This window comes from Plectropomus leopardus, chromosome 3 (genome assembly GCF_026936395.1).
Source record: "Plectropomus leopardus strain MGB_pleo_1.0 chromosome 3, ASM2693639v1, whole genome shotgun sequence".
Lineage (NCBI taxonomy): Eukaryota > Metazoa > Chordata > Actinopteri > Perciformes > Serranidae > Plectropomus > Plectropomus leopardus.
The window spans coordinates 25,739,684-25,765,623 of NC_142178.1; the positions used below are offsets into that span (position 1 = coordinate 25,739,684).

The 25,940-nt window shown below is 40.4% G+C and overlaps 1 protein-coding gene across 1 annotated transcript in view; it reads left to right on the forward strand.

Annotated features, from left to right (window-relative positions):
- The first annotated feature begins 9,011 nt into the window (after nt 1–9,011).
- The window catches only part of mxd4 (MAX dimerization protein 4), a 31,869-nt gene continuing 14,940 nt past the window's right edge, over nt 9,012–25,940 (forward strand). The window contains exons 1-3 of the mRNA XM_042484243.2: nt 9,012–9,241; nt 9,824–9,923; nt 14,675–14,704. Of these exons, the coding sequence (XP_042340177.2) occupies nt 9,178–9,241; nt 9,824–9,923; nt 14,675–14,704 (194 nt within the window). The 5' untranslated portion in view covers nt 9,012–9,177. The remainder of the gene's footprint in view (nt 9,242–9,823; nt 9,924–14,674; nt 14,705–25,940) is intronic.

Sequence of the window (25,940 nt, forward strand, 5' to 3'; positions counted from 1 at the left end):
TGCTGAGGAGAGAGGGGGAGGGCTCAGCAATCTGAGACCTCTGGCTGTGTGATCAGATCAGACAGTTTTCCATTAACCCTCAAATTGCGCAAATTGAAACTGTGAATATTTAATACGTTTAATGGAAGCGCGTCTATTTCGAAAAAAACACCAAAAAGTTTTTAAGCTTGCATGAGGTGGTATTTCAGGTGATTGGAAAAAGCCATATTTTGCAAAACTGCAATGGAAACACTTTTTCGGCTCTTATAAGTCACATGATGCTTTGGCTATGCACTTTTCAGTAGGAACTGGCTCCCTCGGGCATAATGCAGTAGGCCCTACAATATTTGTTATTTCATTACATAATTCTTCAAAAGTTGAGCAGATCATCCAGAAGTTTGAATCCACAATTTTTCTCTGAAATTGTGGACTCCCAGTAATCCCTTATACTGCTCCCACATATAAGGGACTTGCCTCTCCATTATCATACACATAACACTTTGTTTTCATTATCATCTCATAACATTGTTTTGTGTATCCTTGAATGCCTTTGAAAACAACCAAACTGAGAGCTAAGAATATCCACATCATATGGTCAGCACACATGCTGACATAAGCACATATGACTCAAACTAACGTGACAGCCGGCACATTGAAGCTGGACTGTAAAAGCTGACAGTGTCAATAAGAGAAAAAAGGCCATCTGTGAAACCACCAGACAAGTCCTCCCTAAACATTTCTAAATGTTGCTGCAAAACATAAACATAAGATCGAGCGTGATGATTGTGGAAGGAAAACGTCTAGACTGGATACACGCGTTGTGTATGTGTGTTGTAAATGTGTGTGTGTGTGGGAGGGCTGCCCTATACATCTGAGATATTCTGGCTGAAAGAAAGACATATCAGCCCACGGACTGAGGTTTGAAGTCAAGCGACATCAAAGGTTTCAACCCAGAGTTGAATTGCCACCAGCTATACCATGAGAACGCCCTGCCCTGAAATCATAGCATGATGCAACAGAGTTCTGCAAATCTTTGTGCTTCAGAAACATTTGATCTCTGTTACAGAAATATCAACATGAATAATTTTGTATAATACATTTTTTACTGTTTTTTTTATTAGACTACTTTAAGGCAGGTAAGCGACAAACACTGTATCATGCCATTTGGGTTGTGTTTGTACACACTCAACTCCTGTTGTGTGCACGCCCCGCCTCACCCTTTAGAAAGATTTCCAGACAGTTAACTCGTTGGTATTTCTGTGGTAGTAGCGTCACCATGTATGACACACAGAATGCTCCTGAAAACTGTGGGAGGGATGGATGATAGCACCAGTAATTTCTCTTTGTTTCATCGTGTACTACGCAAACCATGAGGTATATTGCATCAAGCTAAAGCTGAATGGAAAATTGTGAAGCCCAACAAGCAGGAGCACCTTTTTTTCTTTTACATGGCATGTAATTAATCCAGCGAACATGAGATGTTGTTTGAGGCCAATCAGAGCATGCTCACGCTAAATACAACATGACCTTTGTTCAGTACGGGCATGAACATTTCTGATCTTAGCCCTGTAATAGGCTTTAACTCTATCAGCTCAGGGTGTTAGCATCTCTTTCAACGCCTTCAATACCTGCATGGCTTGATTTGTATTTAAAGAAGCTTTTAACCCTTCAACATTAATCTGATTCTGGGCCCATTGACAGAAAATGCCAAATATGCCCTTGGCTTTTTGTCCTTTCTGTAGTGACACTAAAGCTAGTTGCATTAACAAGCCTAATCCTGATTACATGTGGCACCATAATGGTGAAAAGCAGACTACTGTAACTGACCTTTGGTCTAATGGATGGAGTGAACGGTGGTCAGTAAACAATTAGTGTCAACAAGATAAACAAAGCCCCAGCTCTGCAGTCTCTCTTCCCTTGTCCCTCATTAGCTTTCTTGAGATGGCGGTAATTAGATTATGACCTTAAAAGACTGTCCTGGTAAGTCAAAAACTGTCAAAAACAAATAAATGACACAAACTGGCTCATCTTGTCCGCCGTGGCTTCGGGGCTCCAGACTATTTATTGTTGTCTTTTAAGATTAAACGACTACAGAGTCTCCAGATTATTTATTGTCGAAGGTTTCATGGGCCTTAAGCATGACTGTAAATGCACTGAGACTGACAGAGGAGTCTTGTGTAAAAAAAGGAACCTCCCTCTAGTCACATATTGAAAGCATTTGGGTTATTTCCTGAGAACATCACTTTGATTGGGGGATTATCACTTTGCGACTGCCCGCTGTGGCTCAGGAAGCAAAAACACATGTTGCTGATATTTTGTTCCTCAGTCATGCCTAAAAATGGAAATTGACTGAAAGCAGAGAAAAAGAAACCCTACATTTTCATTTCATGAGATTGATTGTTTTTATGATAGATAACTGCTGCATGTTGCTGAACTGCACACCGGATAATACTTGTCGTGACCGTTAATCTTAAAAACAAAGACCATTTATTAATAGTCACAGTTCTCAGCGGTTATGTGTGGAAGCTCTGCAGAGTTGCAGCACAGGCCTAAAGTGTGGTGTGTATTAAAGCAGTATTTTACCTACAAAATGATCATTTGCGTATCAGTTACTCAACCTGTGTTAAGTTGAATTTGTAAAGAAAACTTTTCTAGCATGCCTCCATGCGGTGAATAAAGAATCCAAACAAAAGAAGAAAATTCTTAACAAATGGGGGTAAAAGGGGAATGCGTTTAACAACAGCAAAAAATAAAAAATAAAAAATCGCAATATATGTTTGTAAAAACTCTCAGACAAATCATACAGTATAATCCTAGTTTCATTTATTCAGTCATATGCTCGGTACTTACCAAATACATACATTTGGCCAATTAAAACACCTCTGCATATAGGAGTAGCATGCTTGGGCATGTGCTCTGCTAGCAAAGTTTAAACACACGTTACTTGCTTAGCAGTGTTTCTCACTAAATTAAGCAACTTTTCAGACCCTCTTAGTGACTTTATTTCTAAAATGCAACTTGCAACAAATTAAGCGACTTATTAAGACTATGAAGGAAAAAGAGAGAAATATGTTAATATGAATCTTATGAATGCATGCATGCTGCTCACATTTATCTCAGAACACGACTCTTCCACGATCGGTGCAGGGTCTCTCCCCCTCTCTCTTCTCTTCTCTTGCACCAGGCAGTAGGAGTGGGATCGGCAGGAGGAGAAAGAAAGAAAATCTTCAGGGTTAAGGTTAAAACTTCCTAAACGTTTTAATGCTTCTGTTAATGTGTGATAATGTCACCAATATCCAGATGAGCATGTTACATCATCTTGCAGCATTTAACTACTTTTGGAGCTTGTGCTAGCTATTTTCAGTGGAAAAGACCCAGCAACATTGTTGCTCAGGTGTGTTAGTCATATGCACGTGTTTTAAATATTAAGGTTTTTACAGAAATGCATCTGTTTTGGGGAAGTTCTGAGCATAATACTGGATAAATCAGACCTGCATGAGTTGTGTGGGAGTTCTTGTGTTTTGGTATAGTTATAGGTATTTGCTTTTGTTAAACGCATCTATTTTACTCATCAAGAAAGTTGTTTTTTGGATTCTTCACTCACCGTGCAGGCATGCAAAAAAAAAAAAAAACAAAGTTTTTAACAATTTAATCAGGGTTACAAGGAGTGAGAAACTGATGTCCAAATACTGATCCCAAACATTTTGCCCAGTAATATATAAGTAAAAAAGGGAAAAGGGAAACGAGAGCGGCTAAAAAAGACCACAATGAAGAAGCCTGCAGTTTCAGTTGACTCTGAAATAATTTTATTTATAGTTATATAGTGAAGCTGACAGTTTTTCTAACATTAACAAATGTTTCATGGTCACAAGGTAACAAATATTAATAGTGGAATGGGGTGTAGGGTAGTGTGCTACAAAACTTAAAATTCACAGCCTCAATATTAAAATCATTATCAAAAGCTATATTCAACTGACATGATGACCTCTTTTTTTTTTTTTTTTTTTTTTAAAAAAGAGTCATAATGCTTTTGTTTATTATGCAGATTTTTACCCTTTGAGCACAAACCTTACTGTGAAGCCCAGCTGGTTAAACTGGGACAGGCAGGATCGAAATGTTTGGCTAAGATGGAGGAAAACAAAGAAAGAGTGGAGAGAGTAGTCATTTGGTTGACAGGCCTGAGGCAATGAGCAATGCAAGGCCTGAGCCACTATGATCAGAGAGCATGCAGATGATAAGTCTATAAATAGAAACATGCAGCAGGAGGGACAAAGGCTATTTCCTTTCATATGATGCAAAAGGGTGGCAGAATTTTTGTGCTGTAAAGAGCACTTTAGTACATGACTTGGTATCAGTGTAATTTTTCTGCAATTAGGCACAATGACATAAAACACATGAGCATAATGACTATTTTATATTAAGATTAAATATCACAAGGTTAAATTTCTAATCACTTAGCACGAGGCAGGTTTATCATCACACAGCCATTTTAAAAAAAAACCCACAATAATTAATGCACGCTGCAAACACTACATGGATAGCACAACCATGAAAATAGACAATGAGCAACAGATGTTTAGTTAATAACTGTGCTTCTTACTGTGAATTGGTTCAGTTGATCAAGTGTTTTTTTGGGATTACAGACAAAAACTTACACATGCCTTAATGACAGTGGGTTAGTTTCCATTTTGAAATATATTGTAAATGTCATACAGGCTGAAATCCAAAACGTTCAAGTAGATTAACATGCATTTTACAAAACCAGATGTTATTTTGCAAGTCTTTTACATTTTGAATGAACAGAAGGTCTGAGTTTTCCCTTTGTGTCTGCTGAAACAGCATTCATTAACCACACTAACCCCTTTTTTATATACCCCTGGCTAAAGTTATAACTGAGATGACTGTCAAACCATGTCACTGAATAATTACAGCAAACGCAGCAGCAGCCAAGAGCCACATCTTTCTAACGAAGTCCTCTTCAGGAAGAGAGGAAACAGGACTTACTTAGAAACTATGTACACTGAATAAATGCCAGCAAGCCTCAGAAATGAATAACATGCGCAAGATGATGAATGCTTGCTTACATAAAAAGGGTCAAGGTCAAGTTTCTCATGGGCATTTGCTCGATTGTACTGACCTCGAGCGAGGTCAGACAAATGCTCGCACAACAAATCCTGAAGAGACAAACACCCCATAAACCTGTGGCCTCCTGCAATCTGAAATAAGCTACAAAGTTCAGTGGCAGAGGGAATAAACGTCACTGCATATGTAGGCATATGATAAGAAGTGTGCAAGTTGCATAACGTTTCTTTAATTACCACAGAAATAGTCATGAGGTGTAGTCCGTATGCTGCATCAGGTCTGACCAGAGAAAAAGCAGCAGCTTAGCTTCACTGTTTGTAGGACTGGATATTCTCACTATGACTGTGCAACGGCTGCACTGTTTCAGAAAAAGATGTGAGACTAACGTGGTCTCTTGTTTACTGCGTCTTCATCTCACCATGACGAACATACATGCAGCAAATTCTCCTGTGAAAAGCTATCAAAACTCCTCATAAATAAATCATCATAGTCAATGAAGCTTAAGGAGTGACACACAAAAAAAGCAAAAAGTATCTCCCCTATTATGATCCGTATACAGTGAATTAAAAATTGCACAGGAGGAGAGACCGATAATCATCTCACTGGCAAGCAGCCTCTCCTCATAAGTGGGTATTAAATGGACAAACAAAAGATAGCCAGCACAACACAAAAAACATTCACTTGATCCTGATCTGCATCATGGCAACAATGGATCTGTGAATTGCAAAAATAATATTAACACTAAACAGGTGCTACCAATGCATTCAGATGACACTGAAATTAAGTCATGCAAAACGAAGGCAGGCCAAACACAGGAAATAAAAGCTCTTGGTATACATTTATATACAGTTTCATTTGCAGCTGAGTGTGGTTTCTGCATGGCTTCAGCTGGGTGGACCAAACATGATCACAGTTTCTGTAAATGTGAAATCATCCACAATCAACTGCATCTTGAGTCTTTTTTGTTTCTTTGTTTGTTTTTAACAATTATTTCACATTTTAACTGTCACAGTTTGTAGTTCTCAAACAAATGCCGTCTAATACAACAGCCATGCAATAAATCCTACCTTTGTGACGTATAAAATGATCTGTTTTAGAGAGGTGATTTGATTCAGCTTGTGGTACTGATGAATTGTGGTGTGTTGAGAGTAAGAGATATTCTATCCAACCATATTATATCAATAAAAATAGACAAAATATTAGAAACCACTCTGAATATAACACATTAATTTTATCATGATGTAAATGAACTAGCAATTGAGTGTACAACATTCACACTTTTCACAAAATGTTGTGTTTGTTGTATTTGTATAGTTGTATTTCCATTTCTTTGTGTGGCTGCCAGTGCAATCATACTGTACACAGCTTTACACGTTTTAGGATTGCTTTTAAATTGCAGATAGGTTTGCATGCAAAAAGCTGACAGCAGCAGACTTAACCAGTAATTTGTGTCATCTGAAATCTTGCAATCTAAGATGAACTGTCTGCAGTGTGGGCCCTATGAGGATCCTGCGTGACACTTGTTCCCAAGAAACAACAACAAAACAACAGCATTTGTGGCTCTGGTCCTCATGGGCCTTTTCCTCATCATTCACACTAAAAAAGTCACTTCCCTCACCATGACGCCTTTGTGATTTCTTCAGAATGTTTTCCAATGATCTGCAGCACAAACATCTGGCTGCAAGCAAAATACAAACTGTCTGCCATACAGAGCAACCCACTTCTATACCCTGCAGGAACTCCTGTTGAGATATTCATAACTCTGCCACTGCTCTTGCAAAGTGACATTTTGCTCATGCCCACAAATCAGCTGCAAGACTATTACACAGTGTGAAAACAGCAAAATTAGGCCTTATTTTGGGATCTACTCTCTGAAATGAAGCACTGGAATTGGACCTGGGGGCAGAAGTAGTCAGTCGTGAACATGACATCAGACTTGATTCAATCAAATCAAAGTTTGGACTTTACTTGGAGTGTCTCCCCAAGCCCAAAAACTTGAAATATCATATTTTGATGAATGCTTTGTCTTCTGTCATTCTCCTAATATTGAATGAAGCAGCGTAAACAAGCAGACAGACAACAGACAATCACATCCGGATGTTAAGACTCTTCTGTGGTCAACAAAAACAGAATGGTTGGCAGAATGCAAAACATTCTGCTAAAAAATTGGAACTGGATCACAATTGTATCTACCGCACAGATACTTACCTTTCTTTGCACGGGAGCCAGTTTTGCAAAATAACAGGAGGTCAGGGGCTAGCTGCAGTAGCCCCTTACAGGTACGATGTATGCAGGGGTGTCTCTAGGATTTGTGGACATTTGGGGCTCAGCTTAGACTTCTGTTGGAGGGTCTGGGGGATCCTCCCCTAGCACATAAAGCTCTATTTTTTTTTTATGCAACCTAGCTCCTTATTTACATTTCAATGAAATATGTGAGAGGCGAAATGTGTATTTATTTTCTTTGGGTAAGAAAATGGTTGGTGGACCACCCTGCACCCCATTGCTGGCCAGGTTTGGCCTGTTGGTCGTAAGTTGAGTATCGCTGGTCTAGAGCAACAACTTAGACCTAAGGCAACTATAATTTTCATTAATTAATTCCACAATATTTCCTTGAATAATCGTTTGGTTTATAGAACGTCAGAAAAAAAGTGAAAAAGGCCATCATAATTTTCCACAGCCAAATTTGACTTATTTAAATTGTTTTGTTGCATCAACATTATATATTTTTAAGCTGGAATGACTCAAATGCTTGATCGATAACTTAAATTGTTGATGACTAACTCTGTCAAATGAACAAAAAGCCAACCAGGAGGAAGACAGAGACTCAAAATGACCACAAAAAGATTAAATGAACTGCAAAGAAACAGAAAAGAGCTACAGAAAGGAGCAAAACAACCACAAAAAGACCCAAAGTGAATACAGAGGCACAAAATAACCAAAAAAAACCCCATAAAATTAGGTCATAGAGACAAAAATGGCCCCTAACAGCCACAAAGTGACTAAAAAGTCTGCATGTCTAACTACTCTTTAGGAGAGGTGGTGGTGGTGGGGCCTTTTCCACATCTGTGCCCAGGGGCCTATTGTCTCATAATCCAGCCATGGTCACAGGAATAACCACTAAACCCTGAACTTTTGCTTGTAAATGTTTTAAGCTTGTTTTGAGTAGTACATTTTCTCAAGCACTATTTTCTTGCAAACTGCAAATTTAGTGCAAATATTATATGCTGTTACTGTCCTTAAAGTCAGAACCTTGCATTTAGTGAATGGTGCTGATTGTGGTTGTATTTGAAATGAGAGTTTGGCTACCTCTATTTAAACTGCTTTTTCAAATGATGTGGACAATATTCAGACTTTATAAGGAAAATGCATGTTTAACTTTTTGGTGTATTTTCCTTAAAATCATGCAAAAAACACTGCAGCTCCCTTTGTGTCTGGAGGAAAACAATTCAGTTTCTGCAACCTCATACAGGACTTTCATAATGACTAAGTTGGACAGGAAATGAGCACAACACACAAACCCTGTGGGTAATTCTGCTATGTCACACACTCTTGTGGGAAAAAGCTGATATGTATAAAAGAGCCTTGTCAACTGAACGGCCGCTGAATGTACTTTACTTCACGGTCTAAATCCAAAAGCATACTTTTGAGAAGTTATCAAATTTGGCAACCAAAACAACAACCCAAGTTCAAGAATGACCCACGCCCAGAATTCATCCAAGCCAATCAGAGACCGCGCCTCTGTGTGTCGAACCAATCAGCTGCGGCGAGGGCGGGCAGCTCAGGCTGTTGCTAGGGTATGCCCCTGATGACTTTTGCGCTTAAAAGCCAATCAAATCGCACGTAGACATTCTCAGCCTGCTTATAGGCCAATACACACCGGTAGAGCCCGCCCACAGGCTGTTCTAATGGGATAGACTTCACATCACTCACTTCCCTGAGTTTTAGTTAGGTGCTGTTGATACTGTAGTTTGGAGTCGCCAAGACTCAGAACTGAGTGTAGCAGCGCAAGTACATCGCTCTAAAAACAGTTTTTAAAATTTCCATTCCATTATTTCATGACTTGTACATTTGTGTAAATAGATAACTTCTATTTTTTTATAACGAGACAACAGCAAGATGGAACTTAATTCTCTTTTAATTCTGCTGGAGGCTGCAGAGTACTTGGAGAGAAGAGACAGAGGTATTTCAAGCTAAACTGACAAGTTGACAGGATTTCCAGGCTGGTTATTATTTTGTGAATGGAGCATTAGCACGGAAGCTAGCTTTATTTTCTGTGAAGTTTTAACGTGCCCTGCCATAGTGCAGGTATGATGTCACTTTACAGACAATGGGACGATGGGTGCAAACTGGACCTAGTAGCCTTTATGCTAGAAAAATAATAGCTGCATTTCTTTATTTTTAAATGTAAAGTATGTCGTGTAGCCCATTTATAACCTATATACAGCTCATGTGATGTAAATACTGAGAATGCAGGTCGTATTATGTCTTCGGAAATGAGTAAACAAGAGTGACATTGAGAATATGAGCCAGTATCATTATGACAATCATTAATGGTCGTGTAGCATTGCCTGTTTACAATATAGAGGCTATACAGTTGAAATATGTTTAGTAAGCACTGGTGATCGATCACGTCTTGTTCCTCCTGAAATGCTTCTATAGCTGTTTCATATTTCACTGTTTCCCTGAATGACTAATTGGCAGCTTTATTTTGTTCATGCAGACATCACAATAAATTAATATTTTGTTTTGTTTTTCTCTACAGAGGCAGAACACGGTTATGCGTCTGTTTTACCGTACAGTAGCGACTTTTCCAGAAAGAAAACGAAAGCCTCGCCAATTTCCAGAAAAACTCAGAACAATAGGTAAATATCAGTCTTGCTTTTTTATTCGTTTGTGCAAATGCCAGTTTATAGACACACACACACATAGACTTGTTTTCATGCACACTGGCATGTCTCTGCTGTCTGGGCTGGGCTCTCTGTTTTGGTCTCTCCAATAAACACTGCCACGCGTACACTGTCAACTCTGCTGCTCCCTCTCTCTCTTTCTGTCTCACACAGTCTCACACACACACACACACCTAAAACCCTCCCCATGCTGACAGAAAACACACCCGACATGCACACAACCTTTTTTGCACTCTGTCTTGCACGACTACCTTGCTTTCGCGTGAGCCCTTTTTTCGTGTGGTTAGTGTGTTTTGAGGGTCTGATGTCAAATGAAAGTCCGTCAGGGGGTCCCATCGTGCCACTTTCTCCCCCTGCACTCACACAGAGTTCATGGAGGTTTTAGTGTTGCTGAGACACCATAGATGAAGCTTCTGATCATAATATATCGATTGCCTTTCACTGTAATTAACATTCATCCCTAGTTTGACCCCGTTTATATGTTGTGACAATCTGCAGCTGATAAAGTCCCTGCTGCAATTAAGGGCATAAAATTACACAGAATAAGTAAATAGCCTACATTTAAGTTTCAGTTTCGGTTCTCTATTTAGACCGGTTGGACAGCTGGTTAAAGGTCATTTAAACCTCAGCAGGTTAATATTTAATTCTCATCACTAAAATTAAACAGCCTCGCTGTCAGTATATATCATTGATATTACTGGCAGTGGTTCACCCAGAAATTTTTCATGTAGCCAGATGGGACACACTCAAAATCTTGGGGTGGCTCACCAAAAGCAAAAGCCATTACTGAATTTTAGGATTTCTATTATGCTGTTAAATTATATAGTCTAGTTGCTATGACAATATGGAGAGTTAAAGTATCACACACTTATATACTTTGGTTTCTTATTTTACAGTTAATATAAGTAATTTATCTGATGTGCATAGACTAACATTTTGAGTTCCACAACAATCCTGTTTTAATGTGTTACGTATCGCATGTTAGGCAATTAATTTGTGATTCAAATAAACTAGTTGTTTTTTTTCTTAAAAAAAAAAGCCCAGCTTTAATTTGCAGGATTAAAATGGCCAGTTGTTCCCTCTGCAAAATCAAGCATAATTTTGTAACGTTATTTGCCACACTTCCTGACAAACTATGTTGATGTGGCGTTGATAACAATGGATGCCCTAGGTTGTCTACATTCACAAGATATCATTAACTTTCTGCTAACTTAAAAATGTGTAGGACAATAATATCGACGTTCAGATATTTTTGCCTCGGGATCCAGCAATTGTGTATATATATAATATATAATGTAATATCTTACTATTAATTTAAGGCCCAAATATATTCAGCTTAGTAAAATTTATGAGTTACTTGATCATGAAAGTAGCTGACATTTCATTTTCTCATGATCCTTTTTAGCTCTAGTTGCTTACAGCATGGTTGACACACACAAGGGTTTAAACAGATCAGATCAACGTGGGACACACCCTCATTGCAACGTCCTCTTCTCTTGATTTATGACCCAAATTTGGGGACTTTAACATCCAAGGCTACATGCAAATTTTGAAGGGTTATTTGGCCAGGTGTGCAACAGTGGACTCTTTCATCTGTTAACTACCTGCGATTAGTGGTATATGTGTTTTTGGTGAAACGCTCCAGGAACATTTGAATGATTTGTGCGTTTATTCCCAAGATCACATGCACATTAAGATCTGATTAAAAAAAAAACTTTCCTGTTGGCTAATATTAGTTTAGGGAAGCACAGTTAGCCTGATTTCCTCAGTGGTGAGTCTGAGAGTTACGTCACTGCACGTACAACATGTTAACGTATCACTATCGTCATTATACTTCCTTAGAAAGCAGATGGTTTTGTAAATTTGAAAGTGATATTTGTAAAGATTTGACACAAATGAGAATGCAGTTTCTTCCTCATTCCTTTGACACAGCCTCTGACAGAGTAACATAATCATGCATCTGTGTGTGTGTGTGTGTGTGTGTGTGTGTGTGTGTGTGAGAGAGAGAGAGAGAGTGTGGATAAGGGTGTGTATGAGGTGGGTGTGGTGGTTAACACAGACACCTACACACTGTGGCAAACCCCAGCCCACCAGGCTTCATGCACCAGATCTGCTTTTCCCTCTTTTTACTTGTGACTGCACTGTGCACAAATTCCCCAATTCCCTTTATACACTCCTGCAGGATTTTTTAAACATCAACAGAATGCAGGGGGCAGTGAAGTAAAGACGTGTTTGAACTTAATCTGTCTTGTTTTTTTTTATAGTAAAACAGAAGCTGGCTGTTGGTGAAAAAAGCACAATGCTTTGCTTTGTAGCATCAAAAATTGGCGTTATAGTGTTTGATGTTATGACAGAATCTGCAAATTAAAACAGATCACATGTTTTGCAATGGTGCAATATTCAGAGCTTGTAAAAAAAAAAGATAAAGTTAGGAGTCTATTTCTGCTCACAGGAAGAAGAAACCCTGGTGGAGTTTCCCTTTTTACTCGCAGACTTACAAAAAGGGAAGACCTGGAATTTTAGCTCTCTGTCACACCAGATATCAAATTAAACATAAAAATAGCACAGCTTACTTTGTTTGTATCCTTAAATTCCCTCCTGTCAATATGGGAAATCACACACAAGGTGCTGTGAGGATGAGTTGGCAGTTTAACAAACCACAATAGAGGTGATATAAGGCTAATAGGTAGGCCTTTGATCATCAGGGCCAAGTTTATGACATCAGATCATAGTCCTTTGCATGCCACGCCATTTTTTTTACATAACATGTAAAGGTGTGTGAGTGTTAACCTGCTGTTATTACAGGTCTGTGTGCATTCCCTTCCTCTACAAGCTGCCACATGATTTCCTGGTCATGCCCTGTGCTTTGACTGAGACATTTCCCCAATTTGTGCAGGTTTGAATAGCACAACTTCCTCCACGATGGAGTAATATCTTTGTCGGCCTTTTGGATCAGGTTATTAGCAGCAGTGCAGCATCCTGCGCTCCTTCTGGGATGACTTTGTGCAGACGCCTCATTATCGTAGTCGCGCGGTCAACTGTTACCCTTTTTGGTGCAGCGAGCGTTGCAGATGCCTCCTCGGCACAGCTGTGGGAACCACTGCTTCACAAGCACAAGGGCTCTCAAACAGTGGAAAATGTGAAAAGGCTTGTTGTCAGTCTGGCCCTTTGTTGTTGCTGTTTTTGTTTTTATTGCCGTGGTATCCATGACGGCCTCATGAACAGAGGGCCTGTTTCAGATGGACTGCAGTGCCCTCGCTGCTGCCCGGCCACACATTACGATAGGGGGCTCTCCTCAGAATAGCCCACACGCTGAGGAATTCTGCAGTGTCTCGGCCTGCGGACGTCTGAGTGTGTTTTTATCCCATGTCCACGCTGCTTTTCAGCCAGCGTGCAGCAACAACAACAGCAGTGTGTGCATGCTGTTGGTATGCATGTGACAGTGGGCAGGGAGGAGTCTCGCTCTCGCTCTCTCTCCCTCTCAGGGTCATTTCTGTCCTCTGCTGCACACTCTCTGACAGATGTCACACAGATATGGAAAAAGATTTTAAAAAAACATTCTCCATCTTGTTTTGGATTTCTATTTCCAAAATGTGTGACTAAGTCTTTATATTGCTCGCTTAAAGGAATACGTTACCATAGAAACGATAATTTGTACAGCACTTGATCACCTCATATGATGTTGAATTTGAGAAGATAACTTTGTTTTTTTGGAGAATCCAAAAACTAAGAAAATTCTCAATGAATTGGTCGAGAAGTCAAAAGTCTGTAACAGAACATCCATTTACAGGCTCTCACACAACTCCTGAAGTATAATCCAAGTCTAATGTATCCAGTCGTATGCTCAATACTTCGCAAACACATGTATTTTTGCTAAAGCATTATTATTTAAAACACTTTAACCTGCAAGAAAAGGTCAATTATGACTCTTGCTGTTGTTATTGTGCTATTGCCATAGAGGTTTTATATTTGTCAAAGGTTTTGTCAAGAGTTTGGTATCTAGTTATTATTATACATCTGTGGTTTTAAATTGTGAGATTTTAGTGAAAATCCATGTTGTTTGGGAAGTACTGAGCATATGACTGGATAAATGATACTTTGATTATACAGCAGGAGTTGTGTGAGAGTTTGTAAACAGATGTTTGGATATAATTTTGCTTTTGTTAAACATGGCCCCTTTTTACTTACAGCAAACATTGTCTCTTTTTTTTTGGATTCTTCATTCACCATGGAGGCGGGCAAGAAAAAAAAAGTTTTTTTTCATGAATTCACTGTAACACTGGGTGAGCAAGTGATATACAAATGATTTGTGGGTTGAAGTATTCCTTTGAGGCCTGTTTTGGAGTATTACCATATTCTATGTCTTAGGTACAACTTTGTTGTAAGGCAACTCCAGCATTCAAAAGCCCCAAAGCCTCCTGGAGGCAGAAAAAAGGCAAAAGCAGCAGAGAATCAGCACTCTTCTTTGATGTCTTGACACATTTTTCCTCTGAATATTTCTCAGATCTGCTGTTACTCTGCATTTTCTTCTAAACTTTCTGGTTTTCATCTGTCTTACATTGAGATAAAAAACATTTAATAAACAAGCTTCTCACCTTGAAATTATTCATAACACCCCATCCTAACTCATATCATGTGATTTGAAGTGTGGAGTATTTTGACAGTATTGTAAAACTGACACTCCTTCTTGTCTTTTGTCCTTTCAGATCATCGCACAATGAGCTGGAGAAACACAGGTAAGGTGTCATTTGAGGCTTTTTGGCATCTCTCATGTGTGTATGATTACTTATCTGTGCCACGCACCTTTACGTTCCTAACATGCTAAGTGAAGGGATGCTGGCTGCAGGTAAATGTTACCCTCTCTAGATTGGATCAGAGGTCATCTTCAAAGAGATTTAATCAGTTATTTCCTTGTGTCTGAAAATGGATAATAAGCTGATTTCAAAGAGTGGCTTCATGTTGATTAGATCTGTCTCCATTTCACGCATGAAACTCATTACCTTGTATGGAAAGGGAATCCTGTCAGTAATGTGATAATCCTGCACAGGCTGACAGAGGCGGGGTGAATCTGGCCCTCGCCTGTCATTTTAACAAACTGAGAAACCTGCAAAAGCACACATACACACACAGTGATCCCACTCTCCTACCCCCAGCATGCATCTCACTCCACCTTTTTCTTTTCCTCCCTTCGGGGTACTCGGTTTGTTGTGATGTGATATCCTTGTTCATTAAAGGCACAGACGTCTGTTTTTGCTCTGTTTTGACTTCACCAAGAGGGGAAGTGACTTCACAGAGATCCAAAGGGGTTTCTTGTCAGGAAGCAAAAGTTGTCTTTGATATAACAAAGCCTGCTTTAGGGAAGACTGGTTGGTAGAAGAAGCAAAACTTTTTTGCGTGTGTATGTGTGTTGGAGGGGGCGGTTGCATCAAGGTCATCCCAAGCTGATTCTTAGAAAAAAAAAACAGCCTGCCAGAGAGGATTTAGAAAAACAGCTGATGTGACTATCAGCATGTGAGCAGAGGCTGAGATGGGTGTGTTAGGCTGCATGTGCGTGACACACCATCACCCCTGTTGAGGGATTGGGGTTTGCCAGTCACATGTCTGGGAGTGAGTAATGGATGTGTGTAGCGCAGAGAGAAACAAGTGCAGGCATATTCCTCTCTGACCTGAGAGGCAGACAAGGCCCTGGCTGATCACATTGCAGGTGTTGTGACACAACAGTTACCTCATGCTCGACGACGGGTGTGGTTGGTTTTGTGACGTCCAGTCAAACTGACAAATGCAAGTTGCCAGTAAAGTGTTTACTCACTTCCCTTGCCGTCACTATGACCACAAGTTTTTAAAAAAAAAATCTTTTTTTTTTTAAAATTCAGTGCAGCATGACTGTAATAGTAAACATGAGTTCTCGTACTTATTTACTAATGTTTTGGCCCTGATGCCAGCGCTTAAATGGATGAAATTATACTTAAATAATCTAAAAGTCACATTGCAATATTCTTGGTGACAATTGATGCATTAGCTCATATTTAATTACTTTATTTACTTTTCTTCTTTCTATCCATGACTGTCTGCACGGAAAAAATTCTACCTACTTATTTGTAATGACAGGCCCAGGAGTGACCAGGTATCATCATGATCCTCTGCAACATAATGCATCCTGATTCATTTCCTGTCTGGACCTGCGGGCTTAAATTACACGGTCATTACTCCAACATACAGGTGTTAAAGCCTGGAACTGTGACTTCAAGCCCGAAGCACAATCATCTGCAGTTCATGTTTCTGTGGTCCATTATAACTGTTGTAGTGCTGACATTATTAATTGGTCAATCAACAGAATCACAAGTTTGATGCTGGGCAAAATGTTAATATTTTATCCATATTAGATACCATGCCAGATTTGGGATATCATAATACATTACAGTAAAGTGATGTAATTTTCTGAACTTACCAGTCTGTTCTAGCTGTTCATATAATGTATTTGCCTTTACCAGTTAGCCATTATATACACATTACTGATGATTATTTATCAAAAATTTCAGCACACTAATAATCAACTCTACAATATTTTCCTGATATCGAGATATTTGGTCTAAAATATTGTGATACTTGATTTTCTCCATATCGCTCAGCCCTAACACTAAGGGCTTGTACACATGTTATGTGTTGTATTGTTTTCAGTGTAGAAGCACAGAAGGCTGCTCATAAGCAAAAGTGGCAGGCAAACATTCCTAAAGCACCAGTCTTTCAGGGTGCAGCTGCTGCACCCTGAGATGAACAATGGTGAATTTTTGGAATGTAGTACTACGCACCACATGTCGTGTGATGAGGAACAACCAATCACGGCAAACAGATAACTCCCTTTCTTCCCTAAACATGAGTATATGTTAAATATGAAGAAGTTGAACATTTTCTGTCCCACAGACAATATTGTAGGCCTAATAGACACTTTAACAACCACATGCTAGAAGAACATTAGCTCCAACCTCAGGATTCCTAGTAAGTAGGCTACGATGCGTTGCAGGTTATGGTTGCTTAGCAACTTCAGATGCAATCTGCCTCAGCACCCTTGAAAGCTGGCACAGAGTAGCACCCAGCGCCCGACCTTATGATTTCTAGGAAGTTAAGATGCGGCACGTGTCCTGACCAGAAGTAATTTTAAATAATAATAAATACATGTTAACTGGTTTCAGCTATTCACATGTGAGGATTACAGATTTTCTATCAGTAATATTGAATATCTTATGGATTTGGTTTATCTTGAAGACGTCACCTTATGCCCTCAGAATGCACAGCGGGCCATTTTTTTTTTAACATTTTCTTACATTTTTAGAAGCAAAACAATAAATGAATATCTGAAAAAATAACCAAGAGAGTAATCAAAAGCCAAAATGTTATTAGTTTCAACCCTAGGGGTATGCTAATCAAAGGAATGAAGCCAACATTTTCAGTGTCCTCGGTTGATCTCTGTCTGTCTGTTTCTGATTCATAAAAGCCTGCGGCTGTCCAGTTCAACCTGTTTAATGAGTATTGCGACCAGTTTGGAGCTTTAGACCTGTTTAAACTTCAGCAGTCCCAGTATCGCATCTAAAAGCTCGACCTCCCTCACGCCCTCAAATGCTACTCCGGGGAGGTGCTGCTGTTTGAGCCCTGACTCACTGTCTTTGTTTGGTCATGTGTCGGTGTGTTTGGTTCATGCTGGTGCAGCACAGAGCCGTCCTTGTACTGTATGTTCACGTGGCAGACAAAGTGACCGATAAATGTCTGGTTTAGACACCAAAGACACTGAATATATTGTAAATAGCACCAATAATGTGCATGGGACCTCAAATGTTGAGGTTATTTGATGTTCGCCACCCAGCCCTGCTTTGAAGTCATATGCCCATTTTAGGCCAGTGTCTAATGCAACAATTTTTTTTGCCAGAATTTTTTCATTTCCTGCACACATCAGACTCTCTTACTGCTTCTCAGTGATCTTATGCATGCAAGGTGTCTCTCATCAAACTGACCGCTGCCTTGGCGGCCGCTCAGGAGGCACCGTGCATATCAGAGTGAGACGTCTGGTTGGGTTCCAGCAGCGTCCCACAGGGTTGCCCGTCCTGACACAACCTGCTTATCTGCTGCAGCCTGAGTGCAGCCGTGACAGCTCTGTATAGACCATCTTGAGGGTGACTGCTGCTTTTTTCTCTCGTCATTGCATTGGCACAGGCCAGAGCTGGAGAGCGTCACCTCGACATTTCTGTGAAATCAAATGCTACTGTGTGGTTGGTCTCTGCTGGCATTGCTTCCTTCCCATTTCTGACTTACGCGGTCCTTGATCACACCTATGACGGCTTGTCATTGCCACAAGTTTCCTTTTCTAGAAATGCCAATTTTGCAAGACTAGTTTTGTTTTCCCATGTAACACCTGTTTACAGGAAATCCAGTTGGGTAAGACCTGTGTGTCTAATGTGTTTGTGCTGCTTCAATTGAAAAAAGGATTTACAAATCTATTTTTATCTTTCCAGACACAGACTCCGCCCCGTGGCTGTCAGGTGCTCTCGGTTTCATTTCTGAGATTGTTCACAATGATACTCAAAAGTTTGAAGATTGATTTCAACTGACAGTGTTCTCTTACTATATATATCATACCGCGGATAATGTACAGCAACTGTGTGTGCCGCCTGTTGAACTTGAATTGACATGCACTTCATGGATACAGGAGCCGGCACTCAGTTTGTCACGGTCTAATCTTCTCTCTAATTAAATTTACTCTCCCAGTGTCTTCTACTCCCGGCTGTGATGAATGACTTATTTGGCTTTGAGGACCTCTTTCCCCACAAGTGAAGCTCCTCTCTCTCGCTGTGTGTGTGTGTGTGTGTGTGTGTGTGTGTGTGTGTGTGTGTGTGTGTGTGTGTGTGTGTGTGTGTGTATAGGCCGGACAGCACCTCACTGAGCTGTTTGAGTTATGGCAGTGTGTTGGTGGGAGGGAGAGCCCTGTTACTTCACCTCCTAGCTTTCTCCTCTCTGCTCTGTTTCCTCCTTTCTCCTGAGACCACATCTGTTTTTTTTTTCATTTTTCTCTGTATTCCAGTGCTCCTTTTTCACCCACCCCTTAAAAGTGTCTGAGTCAGCAGAAACCTGAAGCAGCAAGCAGGAGAAGGGCTGAGCTCCCTTCTCACAGAGGGCCTTTATCACTCTTTACTGGTCCTGCTGCCAAAACTCATCTGTGCCCCTTTCTTCTCTTTTGAGGTATAAATCCTCTTTTGTGACAGTGAGTATATGTGGAAGACAGTTGGCTTTGATGGGCCTGTTAATCCTGTTAATCTGCATTTTAATGTGGACTGTAAACTGCACAACCATTGTGAATTCAGCTGGAGTTAAGGTTATATTATGTCCACATCCGGCCTTTAAAAACAAATATATTTTTGAAAGAGTTAAAAGGGCAGCTACAAAAACAAAGTTGAATGCTCCTCCATTCCTCACAGTTTGGGTTTTGGTGAGGCGGTCACACACTCACATGACTGCACGTGACTTTTGTACTTCCTCAAATGTCACACTGTCAGTTACATTCCTCATGTGTGTGTGGTGACCTGGAGTCATTAGATTTGCAATGGCAGCTAATAACCCAGAGTAATGAATGAAGTACTGAACATGGTTTAATCATTTAGGCACATGTAGACCAGGTCATAATTTCTACTGTCGGTGTGGTGTTGGTGGTGTTAGAGGCTACATCCACGCTAAAATGTTCGTTTTGGAACCCCTTGTTTGGGGATTACCAAACTTTTTTGAATGGGGCCATATTAGAAAATGTGAAAACTGGAGCGTCAGGTGGATCAGTGGATAAAGCAGGCGCCCCATGTATGAAGGCAGTGTCCTTGCAGCCCTTTGCTGCATGTCATCCCCTCTCTCTCCCCCTTTCATGCTAGCACTCTCCTGTCCTATCTAGTAAAGGCAAAAAAATCTTTAAAAAAAAGAAAATGTACCATTTTAGTATGAAAACATTACTTTCCCCGATGTAGTTCCTAAAGTGTAGGCATGTCTAGAAACTGTATGATTATCGTGCCATTGCAAGGTGATAAAAATGCAGTTATCTTGCTTAATATACCAGTATTGTATTATTCGTATATTGTATTTTGAAAGACTAGCCAAGGGCTGTTTAAAAGGGCTGAGGGCCACAATTGCCCCCCACCCCCGCCCCCCCAATTGCCATTATTAATCAGTCTGCCAAGTCTGTTTTCTTGATTAATTAATTGTTTTCCTTGTAAAGTGTCATTTATAGTGATTTTAAAAAAAAAAACAGTTGATTATCAAAATAATTGTGGTTAATATTTTTATAATAATTGCTCAAGCTTTAAATATGCATAGTTTGTGATATACTTGGTAGATTAAATAGAAAGATGGGAATGTCTGACTAATCTGATGAATATAATAAAAAAAAGTATGTAAATGTAATCAAATGGATGTTACAGTCATGCAAATCCATATATTCACACAATAAAGCACAATTGCCATAAAATAGTCTTGCTATGGAGAAATACACCCAGATACATTGAAAAGGATGTCTTCATTGCTACAAACAGTGTAAAAAAAAAAAAATCTCAAGACGATTGACACATCTCCATCCTCTCCTGATGTATTATGTCATATTGCCCAATGTTACGACAGACTGGGTTTGTCCAAGTCGTTATACATTTACTGCAGTCAGTGGAAATAGCCCCAGAACATTCTGTAACCACTGAGAGGCTGGATGTGGACACAGAATAAGAAACAGGCTACAGCTGGAGGTCAGCTACAGGGGTCACATGTGGAATTTCTCCACCCTGAGGTCAGTTGGTGCGGAGACGCTTTCTGGCTCTCTCAGGTCAAGCCCGGACACAATTGTGGCTGCACGTACACTGTCTGTGGACTTTTATGTGTGTTGGGCCTGTGGATGATCTCCACATGATTTTATATACACTGATACAGCGATATTTGAGTGTGTGAACGCTACTTCCATTTTTTTTTCTCATTTAGGTGAGGATGTCCCTGCTTCCTCTCAGGTGTCGCTGCTGCAGGGCGCACCACGTTTCTGTGTCAGTATACTTGGTTCACTGACGCAAAGCAGCTGATGCTCGTAAAAACAGCAGTACACTTTAACAAGGTGTGTGCATAGCTTCAAGGGTTTCAAGGGCACAAAATAACAATTAAAAAAAGAATTGAAAAGGAAGCCGGAAGAGAGAAAAGTGAGCCGACTGAACCATTCGTGGTTCGTTTTCAGGCCCTTCAGTCTGAGGAAGAGGCGAAAGCATTCTTGAGCGTTGTGGAAGGGAGGAATGGGAGGCAGTGTAGGTCGAGCAGGCAGCCTGAAATTCAGGTCAACAGTGTGAGCACATACATATGCTGGAATGTAGAGTTAAGTAACAGAGGACGTTTGGGTGTGGGGGGTGGGGGGTTGCGGGTGGATAGGGTTCATAAAAGTAGCAGGCCGAGTATTACTAGAATGCTCTGCAGCCGCATCCGCGTTGGGTGTTGTTTTTGGCAAGCAGGGAGTCACAAGCGAATATTTGTTTGATAATGCATTGATAGAGCGGATTAGAGCTGCAGGCGGTCTGTCATTCATCAATCTGTTTTTGTCTCTCCTTTTTTTCTCTCTAGTTTAGCTCTTTTATAGGCTGCAACAGCAGTTGGAGAACCCCTCAAATGCCCCTTGTCCCAGGATGCATAAGCTTATGGTTGTGACTCCCTTTTGGTTTATTTGGAAGTAACCCATATACTGCAATTTATAAGAAAAAAGGATTGTGTAGTAGAAATGTCACCTTTTCTTTTTATTACATCACAACTCATCCCCTTTGAAACCTGGAGAGCTGACACTTTTCTCGTGCTTCTTTCAGACTCCTTTCATAAGTATTTAAACCTTTGAACTGTGAGCAAATTGGTGCAATTTCATTCAAAACCATCAGAAAAAAGGCAATGATCAACTTAGTAAGAAAGGTGAAATTGTTTTTGAACAAGCTAAGGAAAAAAACAATATAATTACATATTAAATATGTTACAGAATTATTATGTTTTTTAAAGCACTTTCTAAGCACTTGTTTGCACGCTTAGTTTTTTTTTAACTTTCTGATTTTATTTTATTTTATTTTACGTTTATACATTTCATTTTTACACATTTTCAGGAAATTTTCAGCATTTTTTACTATTTTCTTGCTAGTTTTGGGGGGTCATTACTTCTTTTATTGCTCATTGCCTCCTTCCCATGTTTTTGAAAGAAATCAAACCAATTGTTCAGGTTTTAAAGAGTTAACGGGACCCCACCCCACTGCTCTAAAACCTCCTTTCACAAGTAAACAGCCAAACTTTTACAGTAAACATGGAAGCTGGAATTGTCTGTCATGCCATTAGACTCCTGTTTGTTGATCATTGACGAGGATCCATTATAAAACCAGAGCTCTCCCTGTGTCAGGGGAATGTGTTTATTGAGCTCACTGAACTTGTCTCTGCTAGTCCGTCCAATGTCTGTAGATGTACTTTTCAGTGCAGACAGCAGAAGGCAATTAATGTCCAGGTCTATCATTTGGCGTTGTGTTGAAATGATTCAAAGGTGCACAGGGAACTTGTTCTTTGGTCCGAAACCCTCTCTCTGTTTGCTCACACGCTCTGCTCTTTAAATTCTATTTGACATCTGTTTTTCTGTTAACACCAGTGTAAGCTGACTGTGCTGCTGTACTGGGATTTTGTAATGATCCATGCTCACATAGGGGATTGTTTCAGTACATGAAAAAAAAATCAAATGAATCTAATTACTAGGCATTCCCCAGCACGCCCAGTGGAAATACTACGACAACGAGTGAACAACAAACTGCCTAATTCTGCAGTTTCCTGTTGTTTAATCACCACCAAAGCATGCAGAGCTTTTTCTTTAGTGTAATTCCACAAGTTGTGGAGTAACCAGGGCCCTCCTTCTCCCTCTGTCTGCGCTGCTGCTGTGGTGTGTTGAAGTTTCTGTTTGCTGCTTGCGTGTGAGACCAGAGTCATGTGAGAGCGAGCTCCATGTTCGTGTGTTTATGGGGGACTTGTATCCGTCTGTCTCGCCTCGCAGTTGTCACTGCACACAGTGGGTGGGTGTGGCATCCTCGATGACAGAAAACAAATACAGCTCAACCCAGACGACTGACATTTCATATCAGGGTGATGAAAGCGTGTCGTGTCTCCATGTGTGTCTCACGTCTCGCTGACGTGGGCAGTGTGGCGTACCACTCTGCCCGTTTCACTTGAACTGCTTTGTTTTTCTACCGTCTTGTTTTGCAGGGACAGGACATCAGATGTCTGTTAAATGTAAACATGTTCGGGGCAGGGCTGGAGGGTGACAGGGAGACTGATTAGGGGCTGCTGAAAGGCCCAGTGTGTGTGTGTTGTGTTTGTCGGCTGCGACCCTGGGTAGGGTCCCCCTCTACCTCAAGAATCTCTCCATCTGGCTTTGTATTCTGCGGGAACCTGCCAGCCAGATGTGGAGCCACTCTGCTGGCAACCCCAAATTCTACCACCTCAACATGGTGATCCACACTCACGCAACGCAGTCCCCACTTTCACTTCACATAACAGAGCTGTGCTGTAAACAAGGAGCCTGAGGTTTTTTTTTTGTATTCTTCTCAAAAGTTTCTTCTCAAAACACTGAAAAAACAAGGGGCTCTTTGCAATATTTGAAACATGAGTCATCAACAGTACTCAGCGTTGAGATGGCTGAGGTGGCAGCTAGCAGGTAACGGTGCGAACTCCACAAAAATGCAAACAGTGCTTAGAGCGGTAACGGTATTAGCGACACCCTCGCAATGTCAGCAATAAAGCATAGTGTAAAGTGGCGGTGATGAGCTAGCCAGTAGGATTTTCATGTGCACCAACATGCACGCCTGGCCAGTCCGGCTTATTACAACAAACCACAGAGAAGCTCGGATTACGACACACACAGAGGCAACGCAACTTTGTTTCTGCTCAGGATGCCATTACTCTACTATACCTTTACAAAGCAAATAACTTTTTGCTGTTTTATATATATATATATATATATTATCATTCTAAATGTCGCATATAGAACCTTAAACACATGAAAGGGTAACACAATTGTTACTAATGTTACTAAATGGTTGTTTTTTGTAAAGTATTATCACACTTTATTACAACTTCAGTCTATTTTTTGTAATTGTTGCCATCATTTATAGTGTTTTTGATAAGATTGTCCAAAGGTAGTTAATTGCGTATAGTTAGAAACACTAAAATCTAACAGGGTCAAAAACAATAGCAGCTAAGCATTTATGAATGCTTGAAAGAAAACTAAAGGTTAGATAGAGAAGACAAGAAACTAGATTATTAGTACCCCAAATGACTTCCTGGTTGGATTAGACTGCTTTTATCTGACACTAAAATTTAAAATGAACACATCCAAAATGTTTGCGATAATCCCTTATTGCAGAGGAAAACAGCAATGTTTCCAGATCTCATCATTAGTGCAGTGTTATTATTACTGATAAGAAAGATGGACAAAACTATAAAATAAGTCATAATATGCTGGAATTATCCTTTAAGACTTTAAAAACACAGTTTAGATCCTCTTTGATTTGGAGACGTCGGATGACAAACCCTTTGTATTGATACACTGTGTTTTGAGACTAAATGATTACATTATTGTGCCTGCTGAAAGAGGAGCAGATGAGGCGGTGAATCCTTCATGCTGGTGTCTTGTGGCCTCAAGTCAAAACAAAACCAGAGGCCCGCTACCGCATTTTCTGCTCTTAAAGTCCAACGGAGAACAAACCGTGTCAGCTCCGGCAGTGAGAGGAAACATCGCAGTGGTGTTTCTGATGACCTTTGACCTTTAGTTTAGCAGGTTTGGCTCCTTGCCAGAAAAGCCACTCAGTCCTGAGCGCATGGGTAGAGGAATGCGCTGGGCTGCAGCAAGCTCATTAAACAGCGCAGTGAGTGAGGGGTGAAGTCCTGTTGTTTGCATTGGCGTGCCTTCTCAGGCCCTGCAGCTCTTTGTGTACCAATGGATCTCCATCCCCAGAGCCCTGGACAGTCCTGGGACACTGCTGTCACCAGGACTGGCCATGTCACCTCTTTGCTTTGGTGTAGCATACACACTGTAAATATCCTTCATAATGCATCCATCAAACATATAAACAGGCTGCTGCAGATTTGCCTTTGACTGAATGAGCAAAACAAAATACTTCACGGTTGTTCTTCCAAGACTCAAAGTGTGAGCAGATCTGTGAGAAAGGCCTGGCCTGTACTCACTAACCTTGGAGCGTAAGTCAGCAGTTTAAATAGCTTGTTCCAGTTTCAGCAGCGTGCAGCTTTCTGAGCAAAAGTTTCTTTTTCCCCCCCTCCTCTGCCTTTGCTTTGTTTTGGCACTGAGCCCCTCATGTAGAGGGAGGGAGGAGCAGGGGGAGGGAAGGCCAGAGATCAGACACAAATCATCCCGTGGTGCTCTGCACGTGAGAACGGTCAGGTGGTCATTTCCCTGCAGACGTGACTCCAGAGCAAATCAAATTGCAGATTTACTCTTAATTCCTCAGCTGCAGGGGAAATGCAGGCTGTTTTGTTTTTGGTTGTTTAAGCAATTTTTAGCAAAGTCATGAGAATATTTCAGAGCTTAAATGCTACTGTTACACCAGAGTAATGCACAGTATGATTTTTTAAAACTGTTTTTGAGGAGTTTGCTTTGAAAAAACACCTTGAAATGAAAGTGTTAGAATTTTAAAAATACGTCCCCCTGACTTTTGCAGTATGTTTTAGCTTGTAAGTACAAACCCTTACATGACACCACAGTAAAAGTTTTGCATTGTGGCAGTATCCATGACTGGAATATCAAAGACCATCCTATTTTCAACCCAGACAAATTGGAAAACTTGATGTGATTCAGAACCACGTGGAGCCTGGCGGAGCAAACTGTCTGCTCCCCTTCATGGACACAACACTCACGTTCATCTGGTGCCACACTTTGCATGGCTGTTAGAGGCA